This window comes from Aricia agestis, chromosome 19 (assembly GCF_905147365.1).
Source record: "Aricia agestis chromosome 19, ilAriAges1.1, whole genome shotgun sequence".
NCBI classification, from domain to species: Eukaryota; Metazoa; Arthropoda; class Insecta; order Lepidoptera; family Lycaenidae; genus Aricia; species Aricia agestis.
This window is the reverse complement of record NC_056424.1, coordinates 10,419,894-10,440,024: the sequence shown is the minus strand read 5'-3', so window position 1 is coordinate 10,440,024 and position 20,131 is coordinate 10,419,894. Positions and strand designations below refer to the sequence as shown.

The 20,131-nt window shown below is 39.5% G+C and overlaps 1 protein-coding gene across 2 annotated transcripts in view; it reads left to right on the top strand.

Moving 5' to 3' along the window:
* Positions 1 to 17,069, top strand: part of LOC121736321 (catenin delta-2) — a 70,626-nt gene extending 53,557 nt beyond the window's left edge. Inside the window, exons 5-20 of one of the 2 annotated variants that reach the window (XM_042127430.1) lie at positions 552 to 707; positions 958 to 1,046; positions 3,317 to 3,455; positions 3,665 to 3,761; positions 4,352 to 4,549; positions 4,851 to 5,032; positions 5,664 to 5,823; positions 6,069 to 6,258; positions 6,539 to 6,630; positions 7,408 to 7,571; positions 8,038 to 8,179; positions 9,066 to 9,244; positions 10,041 to 10,206; positions 11,305 to 11,433; positions 12,718 to 12,830; positions 13,520 to 17,069. In XM_042127430.1, coding sequence (XP_041983364.1) covers positions 552 to 707; positions 958 to 1,046; positions 3,317 to 3,455; positions 3,665 to 3,761; positions 4,352 to 4,549; positions 4,851 to 5,032; positions 5,664 to 5,823; positions 6,069 to 6,258; positions 6,539 to 6,630; positions 7,408 to 7,571; positions 8,038 to 8,179; positions 9,066 to 9,244; positions 10,041 to 10,206; positions 11,305 to 11,433; positions 12,718 to 12,830; positions 13,520 to 13,645 — 2,322 coding nt within the window. In that variant the 3' untranslated portion in view covers positions 13,646 to 17,069. The remainder of the gene's footprint in view (positions 1 to 551; positions 708 to 957; positions 1,047 to 3,316; positions 3,456 to 3,664; positions 3,762 to 4,351; positions 4,550 to 4,850; positions 5,033 to 5,663; positions 5,824 to 6,068; positions 6,259 to 6,538; positions 6,631 to 7,407; positions 7,572 to 8,037; positions 8,180 to 9,065; positions 9,245 to 10,040; positions 10,207 to 11,304; positions 11,434 to 12,717; positions 12,831 to 13,519) is intronic. The other variant, XM_042127431.1, reaches the window with a different exon arrangement.
* The last annotated feature ends 3,062 nt before the right edge of the window (positions 17,070 to 20,131 follow it).

The window sequence follows — 20,131 nt, the reverse complement described above, 5'->3', positions numbered from 1 at the left end:
TGACTCTTTTGCATATCTATTTGCTATCAGTATTGCTACAATTATAATTACTTAGTTAAGGCGAGGATAAACCCCAATTTGTTATTCCGTGACTCCCGGTTTACCTAGTTCCAATATAATAACGAAGTGTTAAAAAATATGAGATATAAAGCACAATATTCAAAATACCTTAAACCGTAAACATTTTAATAAAACGTAATACTTTGGCTGTAATTAATTTACAAACTCACCTCCGAAAAAACTCTATTTTATCGAAATATAAGTATTAGCTAGGATAATTATACATTTTATTTGAATAAATTGTTAGTAAATGTATATTAAAATTTCTTTAACCGAACAATTTTGTTTCTTAATATTTATTTCTAAAGATATTTAAAAAAAACATGAAAAATAGAGAAGATCCGCCCTTGTTGTCACAATTTTATGCTAAGCTAAAATGAATCTTATTGCGATGCGTATACGCTTGGTCTTTGGTTGTGTGCAAGGTTATCGTTTTTGATTGAGATTGATCCCCGCCTTAAGTAATAAATAACAACGTTTCACATTTGCAGGTGATGGAGGCGGTGTCGGTGGCGAGCGGGTACGCGGGCGGCGTGGGCGGCGCGGGGGGCGGGGCCGGCCACTACGGCACGTACGCACACTACGCCGCCGCCTACCCCGCGCAGCCGTACCTTGTGGACGCGCAGGTGCCCGCTTATATGGCGCAGGTGAGTCACACACGCTATCCGTTGCTCTTGCCCTCTCTTTTTTCTTACTCTAAAATATTTTGGGCATTATAAATATAAACTATAATTAACTTTATACCCGCTCTCGTAAAATTCTTAAATTAATTATGTCTGCTTGTCTCTTTCACTCGCGCTCAGCTATTTTGTTACCTTATTTGCCAACATTTACAAAATCTACAGCTAGAAAGCATTTAATTTAAAGCTAATTATTATGTTGTGTTATTTATTTCAGGAGTACGTAGAGGGCGGTGGCAGTGCGTCGCCGCGTAGCGCGTCACCGGGCGCTCTACCGCCACAGCACAACCTACACTTACAACAGAGGTAGGTGTTTTGTAAAGTCGTGTAACCTGTAATATAATATTGAATTTAATGAAATGAATGTAAATAAAATTTAATGACTTATAATATTTTAAGCTATGTAATATGTATATTGCTATCAATGACTACCAATTACAAATTTTAATGAAATGTTTGAATGAAATGTATTATATTTTCTTTATGATTTTTATTTAAACTAATTATGTTCGGTTTTTTAAATATTACTTTTTGGGATATTATGAATTGCACATCAGAATATTTTTTTAGCACACTACCTTAACTCCGCTAATTAACTGAATGCATACCAGAAAAACTAATGCTGATAAAAAAAAACAATTGAATAACTGAACATGTCCTTAAAAAAAAACTTAAACATCATACAAAACGAGACGACCTTTATAACCGAATTCACACCAAAAATATGATTCATACATCGGATATATTATTTGTAAAACTAAAATTTTAATTGTTTATCAAAAATACTAACTTGCACTCTAAATTGGACAATCTTACAACGGAATTTCTAAAAACGATATCGAAAGGTGCACCACAATAAAATCAATTTCTATTATCAAAACGAGTCTACAAATTGACAAATCGTGCAACTAAAATATTTTTAGCCTAACTTTATTTTCTTTTTGTTTCTCTGTTTTACTGAAAAACATGTTGGGGCCTCATCTAACGCCGCACTCACTCCTTTACGCTCGCTCTTTACTCTTTAGCGACCACAGATATATCTTGATCTATTTCTGTGTTAGCGACAAAGATTTTTGGTAATTATGATGAGATATGGTGAAAGATTTTATCATTCCAAAACTATATAATTCAAGGTTACTTGATAAAAATTAAGAAAAATTATCAAAATTTACTACTGTATTGTAATTGTATGGGTTAATAAATTGGTTAATGATTCTTAAATAATTAAGAGCAATGTTGGCCTAATACGACTTGATTGGGTTAGGTTAGATGGCTATTTGTGAACCACCCAGAAGTAGGAGCCCCGCGTAGCGGGGCTTCGTCGACTCATAATTGAAGCCAGTTGTTTTTTCTTTTTTTTTCTTTAGTAGCTTGTCAACCCCTAGAGTGCAATTCCTAAGCCGGAGGCTTAATTATTTTGCAATATATCGGTAAGGAACCAAAGAGCGAGTCGGATTCGCGCACAAAGGTGCGCGAATCCGACTCGCTCTTTGCCGATTGTTTATTATTATTGTTTATAAACTGAGTTACCATTCACTGTGCCAAAGTTTAGTCCATGTTAAGTTAGCGCTTGATGATTTTTATGTGTTCTTAATTATATGAACATAACAGATTAAATTGGGTTTTATTTAGAATAAAGGATGTTCCGAAAAGTAATTTAGGTGATGGTTTTCCTTTAAAAAGTTGTAGTATGTTTGTTGAACTAAGGAATTGTTAGATATACTATTTTAAAAATAGTTATGCGTTCAGTAAAACAGTTTTGCAAATAACTTTAGTATGCTGAATTCGCATTATTTAGGGTGCATAATTAGTGTGCAAGTCAGTATTTTTGGTGAAACTTTCAAATATTTTGATCGAGAAAAGGGAATATACAGATATTGATTTAAATACATGCCTTACTTTTTTAATTGACTAAGTATACAATTATAATACAATTTTATCCAAACAGAACACTTTCTATCAAATTTATTATCGCGAAATGTTAGCTCAGCTCCTTAATACTCTTCTAAATTACTCATTTAAACGCTATTAGACTGAATATAAACATTTATTTCACTCATTTCTCATTCATTACACACAATACACGAAATTTTCTCTATAAAAGTCATCATTTTAGAATATGTCACATTTCAAAAACAAAGAAAAATAAACTTACAAAAAGGTTAAAATCGTTTTAGACATTTATCTTAATTAAATGTGTTTTTATATAATTTATTTAAATTATTCTGTGTGTGATTAGTGGTTACTGATTACTTTAAAATTTGCATGCCTATAGTTATTGTGTAGAAAGACTGGAACCCTGTATAATTATTGTAACATCTTTTGTAACGGTACTTTCTGCAAATAAATGATTCTTATTCTTATGAGATTGCGACTCAAAATGTAACTTTATTCACCACACAACAAGAACAAACGGTTGTGTGGTAAATAAAGCTCTTAGCTGTACGACGACGCAGTGTCATTGTTGAAACGAAGCGTTTCTCTTGTGTACTAAGTGATTTTGCAGCGCCTCGTCGTGCCTTATTGAGAATATATTATAACACAAAAAACTTAAGACGCATCATGTTCTTCATCAGGTACGACTCGACGTCGCTAGAGCAACTGGGGCGGCACTACTGCGTGACGTCGCCGCGCGGTGAGTACGCCGCCGACGCGTACGGCTACCAGCACTACCCACCCGTCTACGAGCCGCAGCACCAGCCCGCGCAGTTCAAGGTAGATTGTACACCAGTGTCTTGTTGATCATGCTAGAGCGTTGCAGAAATGCTTAATACGCTAACGCTGTCTTTATAATTGTGGCAAATGATATATCGAAAACCCTCATTAGACATGATATGGAATATAATAATAATTTTAATTCTCATTATGATATACAAATGCAATATATATAAACGGGCTTTTAACTCAACTTGTGCACTTTCCAGGACTCTCAGAACGGCTTAAGTCTAGGCAGCACGGGTGGACAGTCGATGTACGGCGACGAAGACGAACTGCAGAAGCAGATGGCTGGAATGGCTTTAGGTAACATACCTTATGCTCATATAGGCCGATAGCTTATACTAGTTACCTTACCGACAACATTCTGTTGCATCCCACCTGCTGACAGCCTTTCCATGGACCTCAGAACAAACATGGTAATGTGTATTGCTGTCGCTGTCATATAGAAAGAATTTTTGAAAGTAAAAAAGACAACTAGCATTAGTCCTTGTCCACAACATCTCTCTAGATACTGCGATCAGACTAAACAAGCTGATTTAACCTCTAACACAGGGGTTCCTAAACTGTGCGCCGTGGCGCCCTGGTGCGCCGGGGAAAGGCAAGAGAGGCGCCGTGAGTCGATCCTCCGTCATTTTCCGTAACCACAAATATTATAAAATAATATTATAATATAAATTATACAGAGCAGGCAGATGATTAAATTTTGGTTTATGATTTGCTTGGTTTATTATTTTACTTGCTTAACCTAACTATAATCATTAAGGGGTGTTTAATTATGTATCTTTTTGGTAAAGTGGGGCGCCGTGACAAAACATTGAGACTTGTAAGTGCGCCGCAGGCTGAAAAAGAAGGAACCCCTGCTCTAACATATTCTGCACATTAATTTTTTTTAGTTCACGGTGGCGGCGTGGGCGGAGTCGGCGGGGTAGGCGGACGCGAGGAGGGCGGGCTACAATGGCGCGACCCCAACCTGCCGGAGGTGATCGGCTTCCTCAACTCCCCGTCAGACGTGGTCAAGGCCAACGCGGCAGCATACCTCCAGCACCTCACGTATATGGATGACCCTAATAAGCAGAAGACTAGGAGTCTAGGTCAGTATTTAAGGCTGTTAAGACTAATAACAAATTGAGCAAGTGAGACTGTGGAGACTTTTTTGAGAGCGAGTTATGATTGGGAATTGAAAGTTTGATGCGAAAAATGTTTCGATTGTAGTAAATGCTACTACGCATTGCACCTGACACAGCCTCTTCGAATTATTCATTGTATGAAGTTCTAAGGAACCCTCGCCGCAGTCACCGCACTTGTACGACTGTGGCGCATGCAGCGGTTTGTGCGGCTTGACCTGCGTCCACCTTTAAGATTGTTATCACACATCTAAAACGCATTTCGCAGGTGGCATCCCGCCGCTAGTGCGTCTGGTGTCGCACGAGAACCCCGAGGTGTGCCGCAACGCGTGCGGCGCGCTCCGCAACCTGTCGTACGGCCGCCAGAACGACGAGAACAAGCGCGCTATCCGCGACGCCGGCGGCATACCCGCGCTCATGGCGCTGCTGTGCCGCGCTACTGACATGGAGGTACAAACATTTGTGTTACAGCGTGTAACAACACGCAACCTGTCGTAGGGCCGCCAGAACGACGAGAACGCGCGCGATCCGCGACGCCGGCGGCATACACGCGCTCATGGCGCTGCTGTGCCGCCCTACTGCCATGGAGGTACGAACATCTGTGTTACAGCGTGTAACAACATGCGGGTGGTACGAACGTCTGCGTATAGATGGCGTGTTTATCTATGTAGATGGAAAAGTGCGGGAGTTTTGTTGTTGGCTGGCTGTTGCTGCGAAAATGTGGCACGGAATTATGTGTAGGCAAAATGGCGATCCCTAAGCGGTAGACGCTGTCGACTATACTTTAGAAAATAGCGTATCGTCGGCGCTATAGACGTTTCTTGATCGATTTCGTTTTTTAAAAGCTGTTGAGGGCGTTATTTCTCCAAACACACTCCATTGTTTAACACTAAAGTGCATTGTTATAACTTTTCTAGTAAGCAGTAAAATGTAGTAGTAAGCTACTCAGTTTTGTCTTAACCTCCGATTTAAAAGGTGCAATAAGTGTATGTACGGAAAGGACAGGATAATTTCATCAGAACATAACTTTTTATTTTTTTCCTAAATAATAACTAAATACGGTCTATTTCTTCCATCCCAGGTGAAGGAGCTAGTGACAGGTGTGATCTGGAACATGTCCTCCTGTGAAGACCTCAAACAGTCAATCATCGACGACGCGGCACAAGTGATAGTCAACAAGGTGATCATACCGCACTCCGGCTGGCATCCCACCAACCCCGGCGATACTTATTGGTCTACAGGTGAATATGGACTTTTTTGTTTACTATCTTGCTAATAAAAAAATGAGTAAACATAACGATAAATATAGTTGTACACGTATTTTAACCAATTTTTAGGGTTTCGTACCCAAAGGGTAAAAACGGGACCCTTGACAGGAAAAAACTATATTGTGTATATACTAGAGTTTACGCGAAGAAGTTACAAACATTGTAATGCATAACTGAAACCGAATAATTATCGTACTTACCTTATCTATTGTCCTCAGTATTCCGCAACGCGTCTGGCGTGCTCCGTAACGCGTCATCTGCGGGCGAGTACGCGCGGCGGCGGCTGCGCTCGCTGGCCGGGCTCGCGGAGTCGCTCCTGCATCTAGTACGTGCGGCACTCGCGGCCAACTCCATCGGCACGAAGATCGTCGAGAACTGCGTTTGTGTGCTGAGGAATCTGTCTTACAGGTGCGTTGTATTACAACTGCTCCGTCAAAGTTTTTATGTTATTAAACGCTGTTGATACAATATAACATTTGCACGCATGCATTCATGTACGAATAACGCACGCCCGTCCTTACGTATACGCCGTTTCATTAGTAGTAAGCCGTGAAAAATTTGTACTTATATGCGTGCGTGCAAAACTTTCAAGATGGTAATCAGTTTTCATGTCATTGGGTAGGACGGTTAAAATGTTTATATTATTATGCATCATTAAATTAAAGTATAATTTACATAATTTTCGCAGATGTCAAGAAATAGAAGACCCATTATACGACACAAGAGCACCGCCTACACAATCATCGGGACAGGCTAGGATACAGGCCAGCGCCTCAAAAGGTATTATAGTTTGTGCGTTCTAAGATGATATGGGTGACAGTTTTCATGTTCCTTGCTACGGTTTTTTTTTTACAAGAAAACAAAAAAAAAAAAACAAAATGTAATAAATTATATTCCATCTACAAAATAAATGTTTCCTATAATTGTAAATGAATAAAAATGAAAAGATGCTAAATGCTAACTTATTAATAAAAATTATAAATATTAACTGTAAAATAGGAGTATAAAATTATTGTTACGAAAACATTTTAAAAATGTAATATGCATGAAACGGAACTTATGTCAATAGAGATTGACTCTGTTGAATCGAAATCAAATCGATAAAAAAGGGCGGTCATCTTAAATCGCCGGCACCACTGAAATGTGAGTACGAAATCGTGAATTTCGATTGCAATTCCTTTACGAAGTGATTCGATATTTTTAAACTATCGATTAATTTTTGTTAGGTAACTTCCCTACTATTGTCAATTATAATGTGTCACGCATATCATCATAAAACGCACAAACTATAACAATTTGATTAATAATTATTGTTAAAGTTTTGACGTTAGTAGCCACCTCAGACACATGGCCCAACTTAGGCATAAAATGTAGGGTATATCTAAATCCTTTCGGTTTTATGTGAAGCGAAATGTTATATAATGTTTAGGCATCTATTCTGACAAACTTTTCCATTTATAAAATCATCTAACTTAAAACTGAAAAATAATTTTTCTACTTATGAACGTTTATACATTATGACGTTACATGTTTCAAACTTTTTATTTTGATGAACAGGGGAAAACCTCGGCTGCTTCGGTGGTAGTAAGAAGAAGAAGGAGGGTTCGTCGTCAAACTCCACGTCGCCGCTAAGTAAGAGCGAGCCCGAGCCGCAGTTAGACGCCGGCACGCAGCTCGGGTACAGCGTACCCAAGGGTACCGAGATGCTGTGGTCGCCTGAGGTGCGTATACGATGATGTTGATAGATGTTGGAGTACTAAAATGATATTTAAATAGTAGTTGTACCATCGAAAAAGTTGATGGAATAAGCATTTAGAACGTTGGTTTAGATAAATAATTATTGTAGTTTGGCAAGTCTAAAGGTAAAACCGCACTACGCGACACAAGTCACAACAGGATATGACACGAGTCGCGATACTTTACTTCCATACAACTGATTGTAAAACGTGAAGTGTCGCGTCGTGTCGTACAAATGCTTTTTCGCCTTAATCCAGTCAAGTTGACTGTTTTAAACAAGCAGTGAAGCTGCATGAATGTTGCATAATTTATGATATGAATTTATAGGATTGAGGTACTGGTGATTAGTTTGTTTTCATTTGCAACAGTGGACTAATCTGAAAATTACATAATATTTTACACTCAACACACAACATAATACGAGAGTACACTAACCAGCGGTCTGTCCAGGTGGTGCCGCTATACATGGCGCTGCTGCAGACGTGCTCCAACCCTGAGACGCTGGAGGCGGCGGCGGGCGCGCTCCAGAACCTCGCCGCCTGCTACTGGCAACCCTCCATAGACATACGCGCTGCCGTGCGCAAGGAGAAAGGTATGTGTTAAGCAGGAACAGGCACCTAGGTGACCTTGGTCGCTACGAATACTCATCCACTGAGGAAATTCGTGTCATCAACACCACCACGTTTATTTTATGAGCAGCATTGGGTTGGGGACGGTACTCTAGTGCGAAGGAGCCACAATAGATCCTCATGGGTGTCGTCAGGGCTGCAACGACTTGCCCTAAAAATGTGTAATGTCTAGTTACCAAGGGTTTTGTGGGAAGGTACAGAAGTTGATTTATATGCAGATGGCGGACCTAAGTAATTTGGTCGCGTTATGTCAAACCCAGCCGACAGATCATGACAAGCATTGAATTGACATAATCGGACCGAACGAAGTAGGTCTGTGAATCAATTTCTTCGATGGTACGAGTACGCACGGAGCGATATAGTAGCGAGCTCGAATGCCGTATAAGCCCAGGCGCGCACTAGCGGCCAGGTCGCGGCGGCCATCGAAAGTATAGTGTGGCCGCTGGTCGCGTTGCGGCCAGGTGTGCGTGGTCTATGGCGGTTTCATACTTAGGTATCTATCTCGATGGCCGCCGCGGCCTGGACGCTGCGGCTTGGCCGCTAGTGCGCGCCCGGGCTAATGCTTTCTGAGGTGGTTTTGAGAGAGTTTTATCTAGTCAATTATGTTCCCCATTGGCTAACGTAAAACATTTGAAATAAATCAATCAACGATGCTGTGGAATAAAATATCATCTCCTGTTAAAAAAATCAGAAACCGGGCCACTTCAGAACGCTATAATAATAATTAGCAAAATTAACTAGTTAACTAAGCCTACGTGGGTTAGTTACTAATACTTAGAAAATTACTCATATCTCATTTCAGACAATGTCACTGTTTGTCAACAATTGAAGTGAACATAATTCCCCCAGGTTTACCGATATTAGTGGAACTCCTGCGTATGGAGGTGGACAGAGTGGTGTGCGCCGTAGCGACGGCGTTACGCAACCTCGCGATAGATCAGCGCAACAAGGAGCTGATAGGGAAGTACGCGATGCGAGACCTCGTGCAGAAGTTGCCCAGCGGGAACAACAATCAGCAGCATGATCAGGTTGGTTATAATGAGTGCCAGTTATAGCACTACCAGCGCCCTGGGCGAGAGGCACCGCCCAGGGTGCTGATAGTGCCGAATAAATTGGCGCCCCCTTTGTTTTGCCTTCAGCGCACCTTTTTATTCGGTGTCCTGGGCGGTCGCCCAGTTTACTGGTTATAATGTTATGTGGTTATAACGCCAAAGATGTTATTGGGATGTTAGTAGTGTTGTAATCATGCCGAACTTCCGCCGCGTAACCAGCGCCCTGGGCGAGAGGCACCGCCCAGGGTGCTGATAGTGCCGAATAAATTGGCGCCCCCTTTGTTTTGCCTTCAGCGCACCTTTTTATCCGGTGTCCTGGGCGGTCGCCCAGTTTACTGGTTATAATGTTATGTGGTTATAACGCCAAAGATGTTATTGGGATGTTAGTAGTGTTGTAATCATGCCGAACTTCCGCCGCGTAACTTTGGCATGGCCTGTTTAGACACTAAGGGCCTGTTTCACAACTTCCTGATAAAGTGCCGAATAGGCTATTCACAAGTTTTTCGACAGATGCTCCATACTTGATCTGTCAAGTTAAGTGGTGGATAGCATATTCGGCATTTATCAGTTATCAGGAAGTGTTGAAAAAGGCCCTAAGAAGAGTCTTAGGTGATCACAATGCAAAATTGTTTTGCATCGCGTAGAGCCGCTGCAGCATAGTGCTTATCTCGTACGATTTCAGATAAAGAATATTTGGCGACACTTATTCTTTAAGTGCGGTCTCACCCTCACATACGGAACTGCTCTTACCCTGACCTTTTTACACTAACAGGGCACATCAGACGACACGATCGCGGCGGTACTGGCGACGCTGAACGAGGTGATCAAGAAAAGCGCGGAGTTCTCGCGCTCGCTGCTGGAGGCGGGCGGCGTAGAGCGGCTGCTGCACCTCACCAAACAGCGCCAGCGGCACACGCCCAGGGTGCTGAAGTTCGCAGGTCAGTGGCCATGATGATGAAGTTGCATTAGGAGCTACCCTCAACGAGGTGATCAAGAGCGCGGAGTTCTCGCGCTCGCTGCTGGATGCGGGTGGCGTAGAGCGGCTGCTGCACCGCACCAAACAGCGCCAGCGGCACACGCCTAGGGTGTTGAAGTTTGCAGGTAAGTGGCTGAGGAGCAACAAAAAAGAAGAAAAAATTGAGAAACACTTAATTATAGTGATTTTGTTAGGGAGCTATAGACGAGTAAAGCAAAGAACCCTCAATCACTTTTCTACGCTAACTTGGCAATCTTTTTGACAAACGCCCCCTAAGTTAAGTGTCCCCTAGCGGCCATTCAAGGTATGTCACCTAAGTCCTTAGGACCTTACGTCACGACCTCTGTGGCTCAGTTGGTGGGCCGATGGTAGCTCAAGCCGGGGGTCGCGGGTTCGAATCCCGCCGACGGAACAAAAAGTTTTCAAAGTTCGTGGGTCATGGATGTGTATTAAATATGTGTATCATATAATAAAAATCTTAAAATATATATTATGTATAGTATAAAAGTATTAAATATATTTTCGTTGTCTGGTACCCGTAACACAAATCCTTCAGGTACTTAGCACGGGGCCAGACTGACGTGGTGTGAAGCGTCCATAGATATTATTATTATAATTACCTTAAAGACTAAAGTAACGTTATACGCGTTAGTGTAAACGTTTGTTTTAGATACTTAGCCTTAGGGGTCAATTGGTGAAAACGGCCATAATTCTCTCTAACTTTAAACAACTACAAATCGCACACTTCGCTTGCCGCTTGGTACATTTATACAATTTTAATGACGTTGTCTATCACGACGCTATTTTTAAGATACAAAATAAAACGAGTGTGCTTTAGACCACACAAGTCACATCTGCTATGAGACTGACATTAACACTGAGTGTTAAAAGCCTCTGTAAAATAAAAAGATTAAAAAAAAATCTGAAGTAAAACTTCTTGAGCTCCGTTCGCCTTGTTCGATCACACTTTCGTACGTATGTCACGCATTTGCCAGCTCACACCCCAAGTCAAGCGTGCGTAAAGAAGTTTCACTTCAATAACAATGTTTTCCTGCTACAGGTCAAGTGCTGATGACGATGTGGTCGCACGCGGAACTGCGCGAGGTGTACCGCAAGCATGGATGGCGTGAGGCGGACTTCCTGACGCCGGCGCGCGCCGCCGCACCTCGTGCGCCCGTACCACAAGGCGGTACGTATCATAGACAAGCGTTACTTTTTTACGGCAGATAAAAAGGCCGTAAAACGCGAAAGAGCGGCAAAAGAGGTTAACAGCTCGATCGCGTTATGTGATGTCAGTGTACAATCTTTAAAAAAGAGTAGTCCTTTTTAAATGCAAGATTCGTCATATTTTAAAACCATAGACGATCAGTTCTTTTTATAATTTAGTAATCGGAAGTCTATTTATATTACTTATGGTAAGCTATTACCACGTCCTACTGATATAATATAAAGTGCACTGATAGAATCTAAAACTCCCCGAGGTTATATTTTTATAGAGAACCACTTTCAACATATGTCACTTTATAAGTCAGGCTAATCCAATAAAATAATAGCACTGTATATTATTAATTTAACTGATTCAGTTTCGTCGAATATTCTTAAATTGTAACTATTCTGTAATTAAAAATATTATATGGTTTGGCTAATATTGACCTCCTAACAATCTTGTACATTTTTGTACATACCGTCGTTTATCTTCAAAACTGATAAACAGTTATTGTTTATTTAACCTATTTGTTGTTTGTATTGTACTGTATAATTTGTAACGCATTTTCATTCATGAAACCATGTGACGCTTTCGCTAGCATCATTCATTTGCTTGAGTTATTTCGGACTCATCGTATTTTCATTTCATTTCAAAGTAGCAATTTTTTATGATAATTTTTTATAAGATATGCTTAGCGCGAGCGTCACTGCACTGTTTGTTTACGCGTTTTTGTGTCATGTAACATACGTAACATTTTAACACAAACGCGTACGCAAAAGGCTTGGCACTATTGGGTACACTTGACACGTATACAGAATGGACATATATTATCATTAAGGTTTAAGATGTTTCCGTCGCGAATATGCAAAAAAAATACCGTATATTGCTCCCATGCAAGCGATGCGTCACAGTTAATTAGCCTTATAAAGCTTTGTGCAGTAAAATTGTAGATATAGCTCGATCGCGAAGAACTTTTTGTCTACATGCTTCTGTTACACGCACACGAAAATATTACTATTGTGTACGATGTACGAAAATGTTATGTTAATGTTTTCATATGTGTGTTACTGACACATGTAGCCAAATTTTTTTCTCCGCAACCGTACTGTATCTACATTAAAAAAAAAAAGCTTCATAAGTATACCAGTGTAGACGAGCAAGTAGTGTCACTTGCTCCTCTATCGTCCGTTTCTGTTCGCTTGCGACGTATTCCCGTATGCGTCCGTTCCGTATACGTGCACGTACTGACGGTGAGGGGTGGCGCAGGGGCTGCGTGCGCGCCGCACTCGCCAAACAACGCGAACAGCACGCTCAGCCGGCCAATGGCGTCCACGGGCGGCACCCGCTACGAGGACCGCACCATACGCCGCCACCGCGAGGTAAATACGACGCTGATTGGATGAATTTTTCAAATTTTTAAATTGACCCTTCTATACACGGTTATTCTAAATTTAAACAAATCAAGTTAAACATTTATAAGCTTATTTTTCATATTGGTTTAGACCTAAAGCGAGACCGCACTAAGCGATACTAGGCTGCATTGGTGCGACGTTTTGTCGCGTCATTCCGTTTCAGAGTAGTGTCGACTACACAATATACAGTCATGCGGTCTCATCTTTACAGTTCCAATAAAATATGAGCTAAGCTTGATTGAGCAGATATTCTCATACATTTTGGTTACTTTCATAGTATAATTTACCACCATCGGACTGGTAATTTATTTTGTTCGTAATAAGTTTGTACATATAATTATTTCACGCACTGCTTTCGCATACTTCGGTTATGTGCCACCTCATATTAACTTCACGAATAACAATGTCATGTAATTGATGTTTATATGTTGTATTTTTGTCTATGTAAGGTATGAAATATGAATCATAATATGATAGTTGTATTATCAAAGAAATTGTCAGAGACAGTCGTGATCTGTCGGCGGCATCATACATAACGCATCCAAATTACGTAGGCCTGCCATCAGCTTATGGATAATTTTCTTTGATAGTACTATAGTCCTTTAATTAAAAAAAACTGTCATTTCAGTCAGATTGATGTTTATTTTTATTTTCAGAACGATGACATGCCGACGATGGACGTGAACAGCTACGGCGAGGGTCTCGGCATGGGCAACCCCAACGGCCGGCCGATGAACCTGCAGGGTGTCCAGGCTCAGATGCCCCCGCCGAGTAGCCGCTAAGTGGCGCTGATTAGTCGTGAGATGGCGCTGATCAGCTAGGTCGCGTTGATTAGCTAAATTACGCTGATCAGCCGCTAAATCGCGCTGACCAGCTAAATCATGCTGATCAGTTGCTAAATTGCGCTGATCAGTCGCTAAGTAGCGCTAAATGATGCTTAATCGCGCTGATCAATCACTAGATCGCGTGAAAAGCCGCTAAGGGACGCTGATCACCGGACCATAGAGAACAGAAGAGAAGAGGACTAAGACAAAGATAAAAGTGATGGCTAAAATCAAATAAATGTGTAGCGCTGTATGTTTTCTTATGAATCAAAGCTCAGAATGTAGACTTTAATACGATGTTCTATTAACTTTACAATATTGCAGTGTCATCTTGTTTAACAGATTAAGGCCGCCATTTTCAAAATAATAATTAAGAGTCCTCTTGGTCTCCCGTCTCCGTGGTCGGTACCTAAACAGGTTTCATACCTAATTAGTCTTTTCTACTAATTTCGTTCTTATAACGTCTCTTTCTAGCGAGAGAGGGTAGGGTATGACTTATACATGTATTTATATACGTTAATCTTTGAAAATGTGACTGAAATGTATTTATTGTAACTTAATCGATTTATATTTTATTTGATATATTTTTTGGACGATACATTTTATTATTTCATTGTGTTGTGATTTACAGACAGTATATTTTTTGTGACTTATGTTAAATATGGCAGCTTCTTGAGATTAGCGGAGCGTACAGCGGGGCGTTTAGAGGAAATAAGATACAACACAATAGCAATAATATTCTTCCCCATATACGACACAAATTGTTAATCTGCGCTGTATGCTCCGTATTTTTTTTTTTTTGGTTGATGCGTCACAAATCCAAGTCCTAGATCGCTTATGCCCTGTCGATCGTGAGCCGATCATGTCAATTCCCTGTACATAGTCGTGCCATTGTTGTATTAATATAATCCATACGGGGATGTATTGGTGTTGTGTATTCATCCTAGCTATGTACCTACTACCAATATAATATACGTTTATTGAACATTACAAAAGAATCAGCAGGATTTACAAGTTGTTTTACAAGAGACACTTTTTCTTTGTTGAATAACAGTTGTTATATAAGGATTTTTTTTCTATCAATAATAACAAACATTAACGCATCATGTCGAGTAGACCCAACATAAAAATCTTAATATTTTACTTCACCTTAGGTGTCATTACACAGATGGTAAAGTTAAGACTGGGTTAAATATCATGTAATTCCTATCATCGTATTCATGGAAGAGAAAATATGATATATAATCTAAAGTTAACTTTAACCCACATTCTTGTAATAGTGATGAACGATAAAGTGTATTTCTAACATTTTTAAATATACAGGATTTTATTGTTTTTGTAGTGAGGTCGGTGTAGCGATTTAACAATCGCTCTTATGCCCGCCGATCTCAGACCACGGTGTGAGCTCACATTTTGTATTGTATCGACGTTTTTTGTAACTTTTGTAACCATTCCATGACCCTCTGTACTTGTAACATAGATGTCTACGTCTCTTATATTTAAGAAGTATCCGTCTTATAGACTAGATTTAAGCGTTCCGATTGTATGTAAGCTTTAACGTTTAGTTCAGTAGTTTGCACCCTTTGATCGTGTGAATCCACAGCTATAGAATCAACGCTAGGGACTTATATCATAGAAATAATATTCGATATTGTTGTATGATATTATCATCACAATCCATTGTAGAATGTGTATGAATACCCCATTTTTGGTGTCTTTCCTTTTTGCATTTTTTACAAATTGACATTGCATTTATATGGCAGATATCATGAATAAAATTTTAAGACGAAAGCAAACTTGGATATTAAGACCTCTGTGTTGAATTGAGCGGAAAGCGGACGATAAACTTTTGTCTAATGCCCGCGCCGCTTGACGCTTTCCGGGGAATTCAAGGCAGAGGCCTGACAAAAATTTTCATCTGTGGAATTGCATACTATGGACTGAACCATCATACAGATAGGGTAAACCTATGGCAAGGCATTCGATTATACAAACATAAATATTATGCAAAGAAATTCATGATAACTTTAACATTTTTTCAATGTTATTCAATATTTGTAGTTGTCTAATCGAATTGATCATTAACACGGCCTTTACTTTAAAAGAGTGCAATTTGGAATTACAATTTTTCAATTACATTAAGTATTTTGAATGGTTTTAGATGTTTGACAGATAGTGTCGTGTTACATACTAAGCAATTTTTGTATCTTTTATATCCATTTACGTCGATAACAATGGATATATAGCACACAAACACAACGGACGTTTATTTACAAGATTTATATCCATTTATTTAGTTCTGTAATTATTTATTTTATACAATCGTATAGGGGTTTAAATGTTAAAATGTGATTTTTTGATATATTTAAGCACAACAATGCATTTGAATGGACTGACCTACGGGCCCCGGTACAAATACAGTTTATACTTTGTAACGCGTAAGTTTTGTATATTTTTAATTGTAAGCGTCCGAGCGATATACAACATGATTGCCGCGATATCGCTTCTATGAAGCTACAGTGCGGTCGTGGAACGCGCCGAATTCCGTACATTGATAGCGCTATTTGCCTCTCGCTCGCACACGAATGAATACGCATATGGATGAAAATGGGTTTCTATAGATGCGTAAATGTAATGTTATCGAAAACGAATGTCAAATGTATGGAAGATGTCAGAATATTTTGACAATGTAGTTGTTCCTGTAGAGCCCTTGCCCACCCCTCTTCTATCACAATATATCCGTGTAAACACGATGGCTATTTCGTGCACGAGCGAAAGAGACAAGTGGCGGGGGTCAGTGTCCCAAATTCTGCGTGCTCCGCGACCGCACTATAAACATCAACACTAAACACGAGTAGGCTTAAGTTTTATTTAATCGCCATATAATTTATCTTTTTTTAATTGTGAGAATATTAGTAAATCGTAGGCATTATTAGAAATGTTATTTTATTAGTGTAATATCTTTATATACGACCTTTAAGCATTGTTGTAAAGTTACTTGTATTTCTTCCATGGCGGCGCCGACTGTTCTCTTTGTTTTCAGATTGTGTAGCATCTACGGCGATTATATTTTAAAGTACAATGAGGTGTGGTGCCGTCGCTATACCCAAAAGATCTCCAAGTTTCAGCGTAGGTTAAGTAAGACACGATTTCTATTAGTGTTACTTTAGTGTTACACCACAATTAAATATTATTGTCTATGGCTGTCCATAGACCGAGAGTTGTTGGAACTGTAATACTCGATTATTTATATTTTTTTATTTAAACAAATTAAAGTTTATTTAACGCGATCCTGTCGCTACATTCATAGTATAACCGACTTAGTCTTATGACTTTTGTATGTAGAATTTTATTAGAGAAATGTCTAAAATAAAAAAGTATATTATGCAACAGAAATTAAACATATTTGGTTTTTTATTTGTGTTTGTTTGGTTCCCTTGGTTTCTTTTTTTTTCGTTTTCGAAGGATAGGCCTATTTTGTAAATCTAGTTGTATTATAAACTTAAGAGGGATGTATGAGACTTTTGGGCTTCGCAATTCTTATTTCCTTGTGCGTATATACCTTTATTTTTCACTATCGTTTCATATCGCATTGTTAGTGATGTTATAGTGTTTATTAGTGAATATACTGCCGGGTTAGGTGAATTATTTACTAAACAAAGGAATAGCGATGTTGACGTTTTGAGAAGTTTTAGAACGCCGCATGACGATTGACGTTTGTCAGCGTTTGCCTCTGACGATGCGTCTCCACGTGGCCCATGATGGACAAATACTGGTGTACACGAACGTGTAGAGGGTCCCCTGGATCAACGTCGATTGTGCATACTGTAGACCTCTATCATGGTGCCAAATGACAATCATGGTTATTCATCATGGCTCAGTGTAAACTACTTTAATCGAAATTTCTCCAGTTGGAAAATCACTCTCTGTTGTCATTACAATAGAGATGAAAATCAAACACACTAGCGTAGTTTTTAAATGGCCACCGTGTGATCGATTTTCAATTTATTTCAGTTGGAGAGATTCCGGATAAAGGTGAGACCGCAGTACGCGACACTGCGCAGCAACGACACGACACTTTACGTTCCATAGAACTAACGTTCATTTGACGTTTTACAAACGTCAAATCTATGGAACGTGAAGTACGTGAAGTGTCGCTTCGTGTCGTGTCGCTTAAGTCTGGTGTCACCTTTATTCACATGGTAGTCTTGTCTATGGTAGGAGCTCCTCGCACCGTGGGGGGCAAGCTTAGTGGAATTAAAGTCCTATTTGTATGAATGCTCACATTTATGATACCAGTAGTATTCTGATATAATTGACCGACTCCCAAAAGGAGGCGGTTCTATTTGGTTATTGAATTTATAGTTGTAATAGGGATACGGATTAAGAATTAGGGGCTGCACGGTTTTATGGGGTTTTGTACTTTATTCGAACACTTATTGTTACGAATGGAACATATTCCAAACAGTATTATCCAGTAATCTCATGTACCAACGTTGCTAATACACTTAAATACATTTAAATACGATGATCGTTTTATTTATGAACCCCCCAACATAGTATCCCAACATCCGTACAACGAAAAGAAAAAAACATGGTAAGTATTAAGTACTTAACAACGCACCTGCTGCTCTTCTGATGTTGCGAGTGTCAATGGGCGACGGTAATAATTGCTTTCCATCAGGTACTAGTTTGCCTCCTTATTTTATAAAAATCACAAAACCATTACTTTTTATCATACTTACGCGTACGTATAGGTCTACCAGGATCTGGTGGCAAGTTTGGATGGCAGATTTTCAAAAAATATAAATTTTTATATGAAATATATTTATATTTATATTTAGAAATATATATTTTTATATGAAATGGCGTCAGTGGGCTTTGGACCGATCATTCTATCTCGCTCGGTTCGAAGATCTTCCTTTGGGGTCGACATCCATATCGCCACAATTTTTCACTCAAGATACGAATAAGTTTTCGAAAATTTTTTTTGAGCTATAAAACTTTTCGCCTTCACCCTAGCTGAGTCACAGTCAACAAGGATAGTTCCTTAATTCGCCCCTAATAAAATTTTATGGGGTCCCAATTTGTGACGTTTACACAGGAGTGTTAATGGTGGTTTTAATGGCGTAATTAATTTCAATTAGACGTTAAGTGCACTTAATTTTTGTTGGAAGTTGGAACTTGGAAGATTCAACTATGTAGGGCCGAGAAATTATGTGATTATCCTAGCCCTGTTTTTGACTATTCATTCTTAACTGTCACTACTTTACCATGCTATTTTTTCTTTTGGCCTGGATCAAGAGCCTGCGACGGTCAGACCTTCCTCAGTTACGGAAAGCTGAAAGTTTAACTGTTTGTGACCTTTACAGAGGTAAGAAGTCTAAGAACGACCAGCAACTGCAAAAACAATAGCAAAAAGTCTAACTGCCGCATTCAGAGTGGAACATCAATTTAATTAATTCAAATTCTTCACATAAGCCCAATACATTCTGTCAAACTCTTCATTAAATTGAAGGTTAATCATAATTAAATGTCTTTGAGCGCCGCGGTTATACTTTAAGAACGTTTAGGATGTCTGGCAGACGGCAGTTGGAAGCAACTCTCAAAAATGTCCGGCACTGGAAGACGAGGTTCCTCCACTTACCGCGAAGAATATAAACTATGAAATTGAGCTATACTCTTTCTCGAAGGTCAGGTAGACCTTCACAAGTGAATACCTCCTAAAGTAATCGCGACCGAAACTCCATATTATAGTTGCATGGTCGTTCTTACCTCTGTAAAGGTCACAAATAGGTAAACTTTCAGCAACATAAAAATATGAATATATGCGGCCTAAGGCTGCCTTCTTATGAAGTCGCCAGTAGTGCGGCAGTCTTACTGCTGGAAGCAGTTCCTTCTAGGCGACCGAAAGGGCTTCTACTATACAGTATTAGGTACCTACATTAGGTAAAAGTATCCTTAGATATCCTTTCCTGGGACTCAAAGTAATACCAAATTTCAGCAAAATCTGTTTGAGCGTGAAGAGGTATCAGACAGACAGACAGACAGACAGTAAGACTGCCGCACTACTGGCGACTTCATAAGAAGGCAGCCTTAGGCCGCATATATTCGTAGGTATAGTAGAAGCCCTTTCGGTCCTACCTAGGTAGGTACTTAGATATAATGTACTTTTTTGATGATACGTTTAAAATATCGACCTACTCAATACTTTTAGTCTTCCATTTGTAGTAGGTTAACAACATTAAAATATATTTTGGGTAAAGCTAACCCTATGGAATGTAAAGTGTGAAAGAAACTAATTTATCCAGCTTAACGCTAACGTTTCGCGATAATTTATCAATGCAAAGCGAACAAAACCTTTAAAACGGTTAAGCCACCTCCACACCTTACTTTACGTTGTAAATCTAATTCTATACCTAGCTGTTACGTTAGTTATTCACA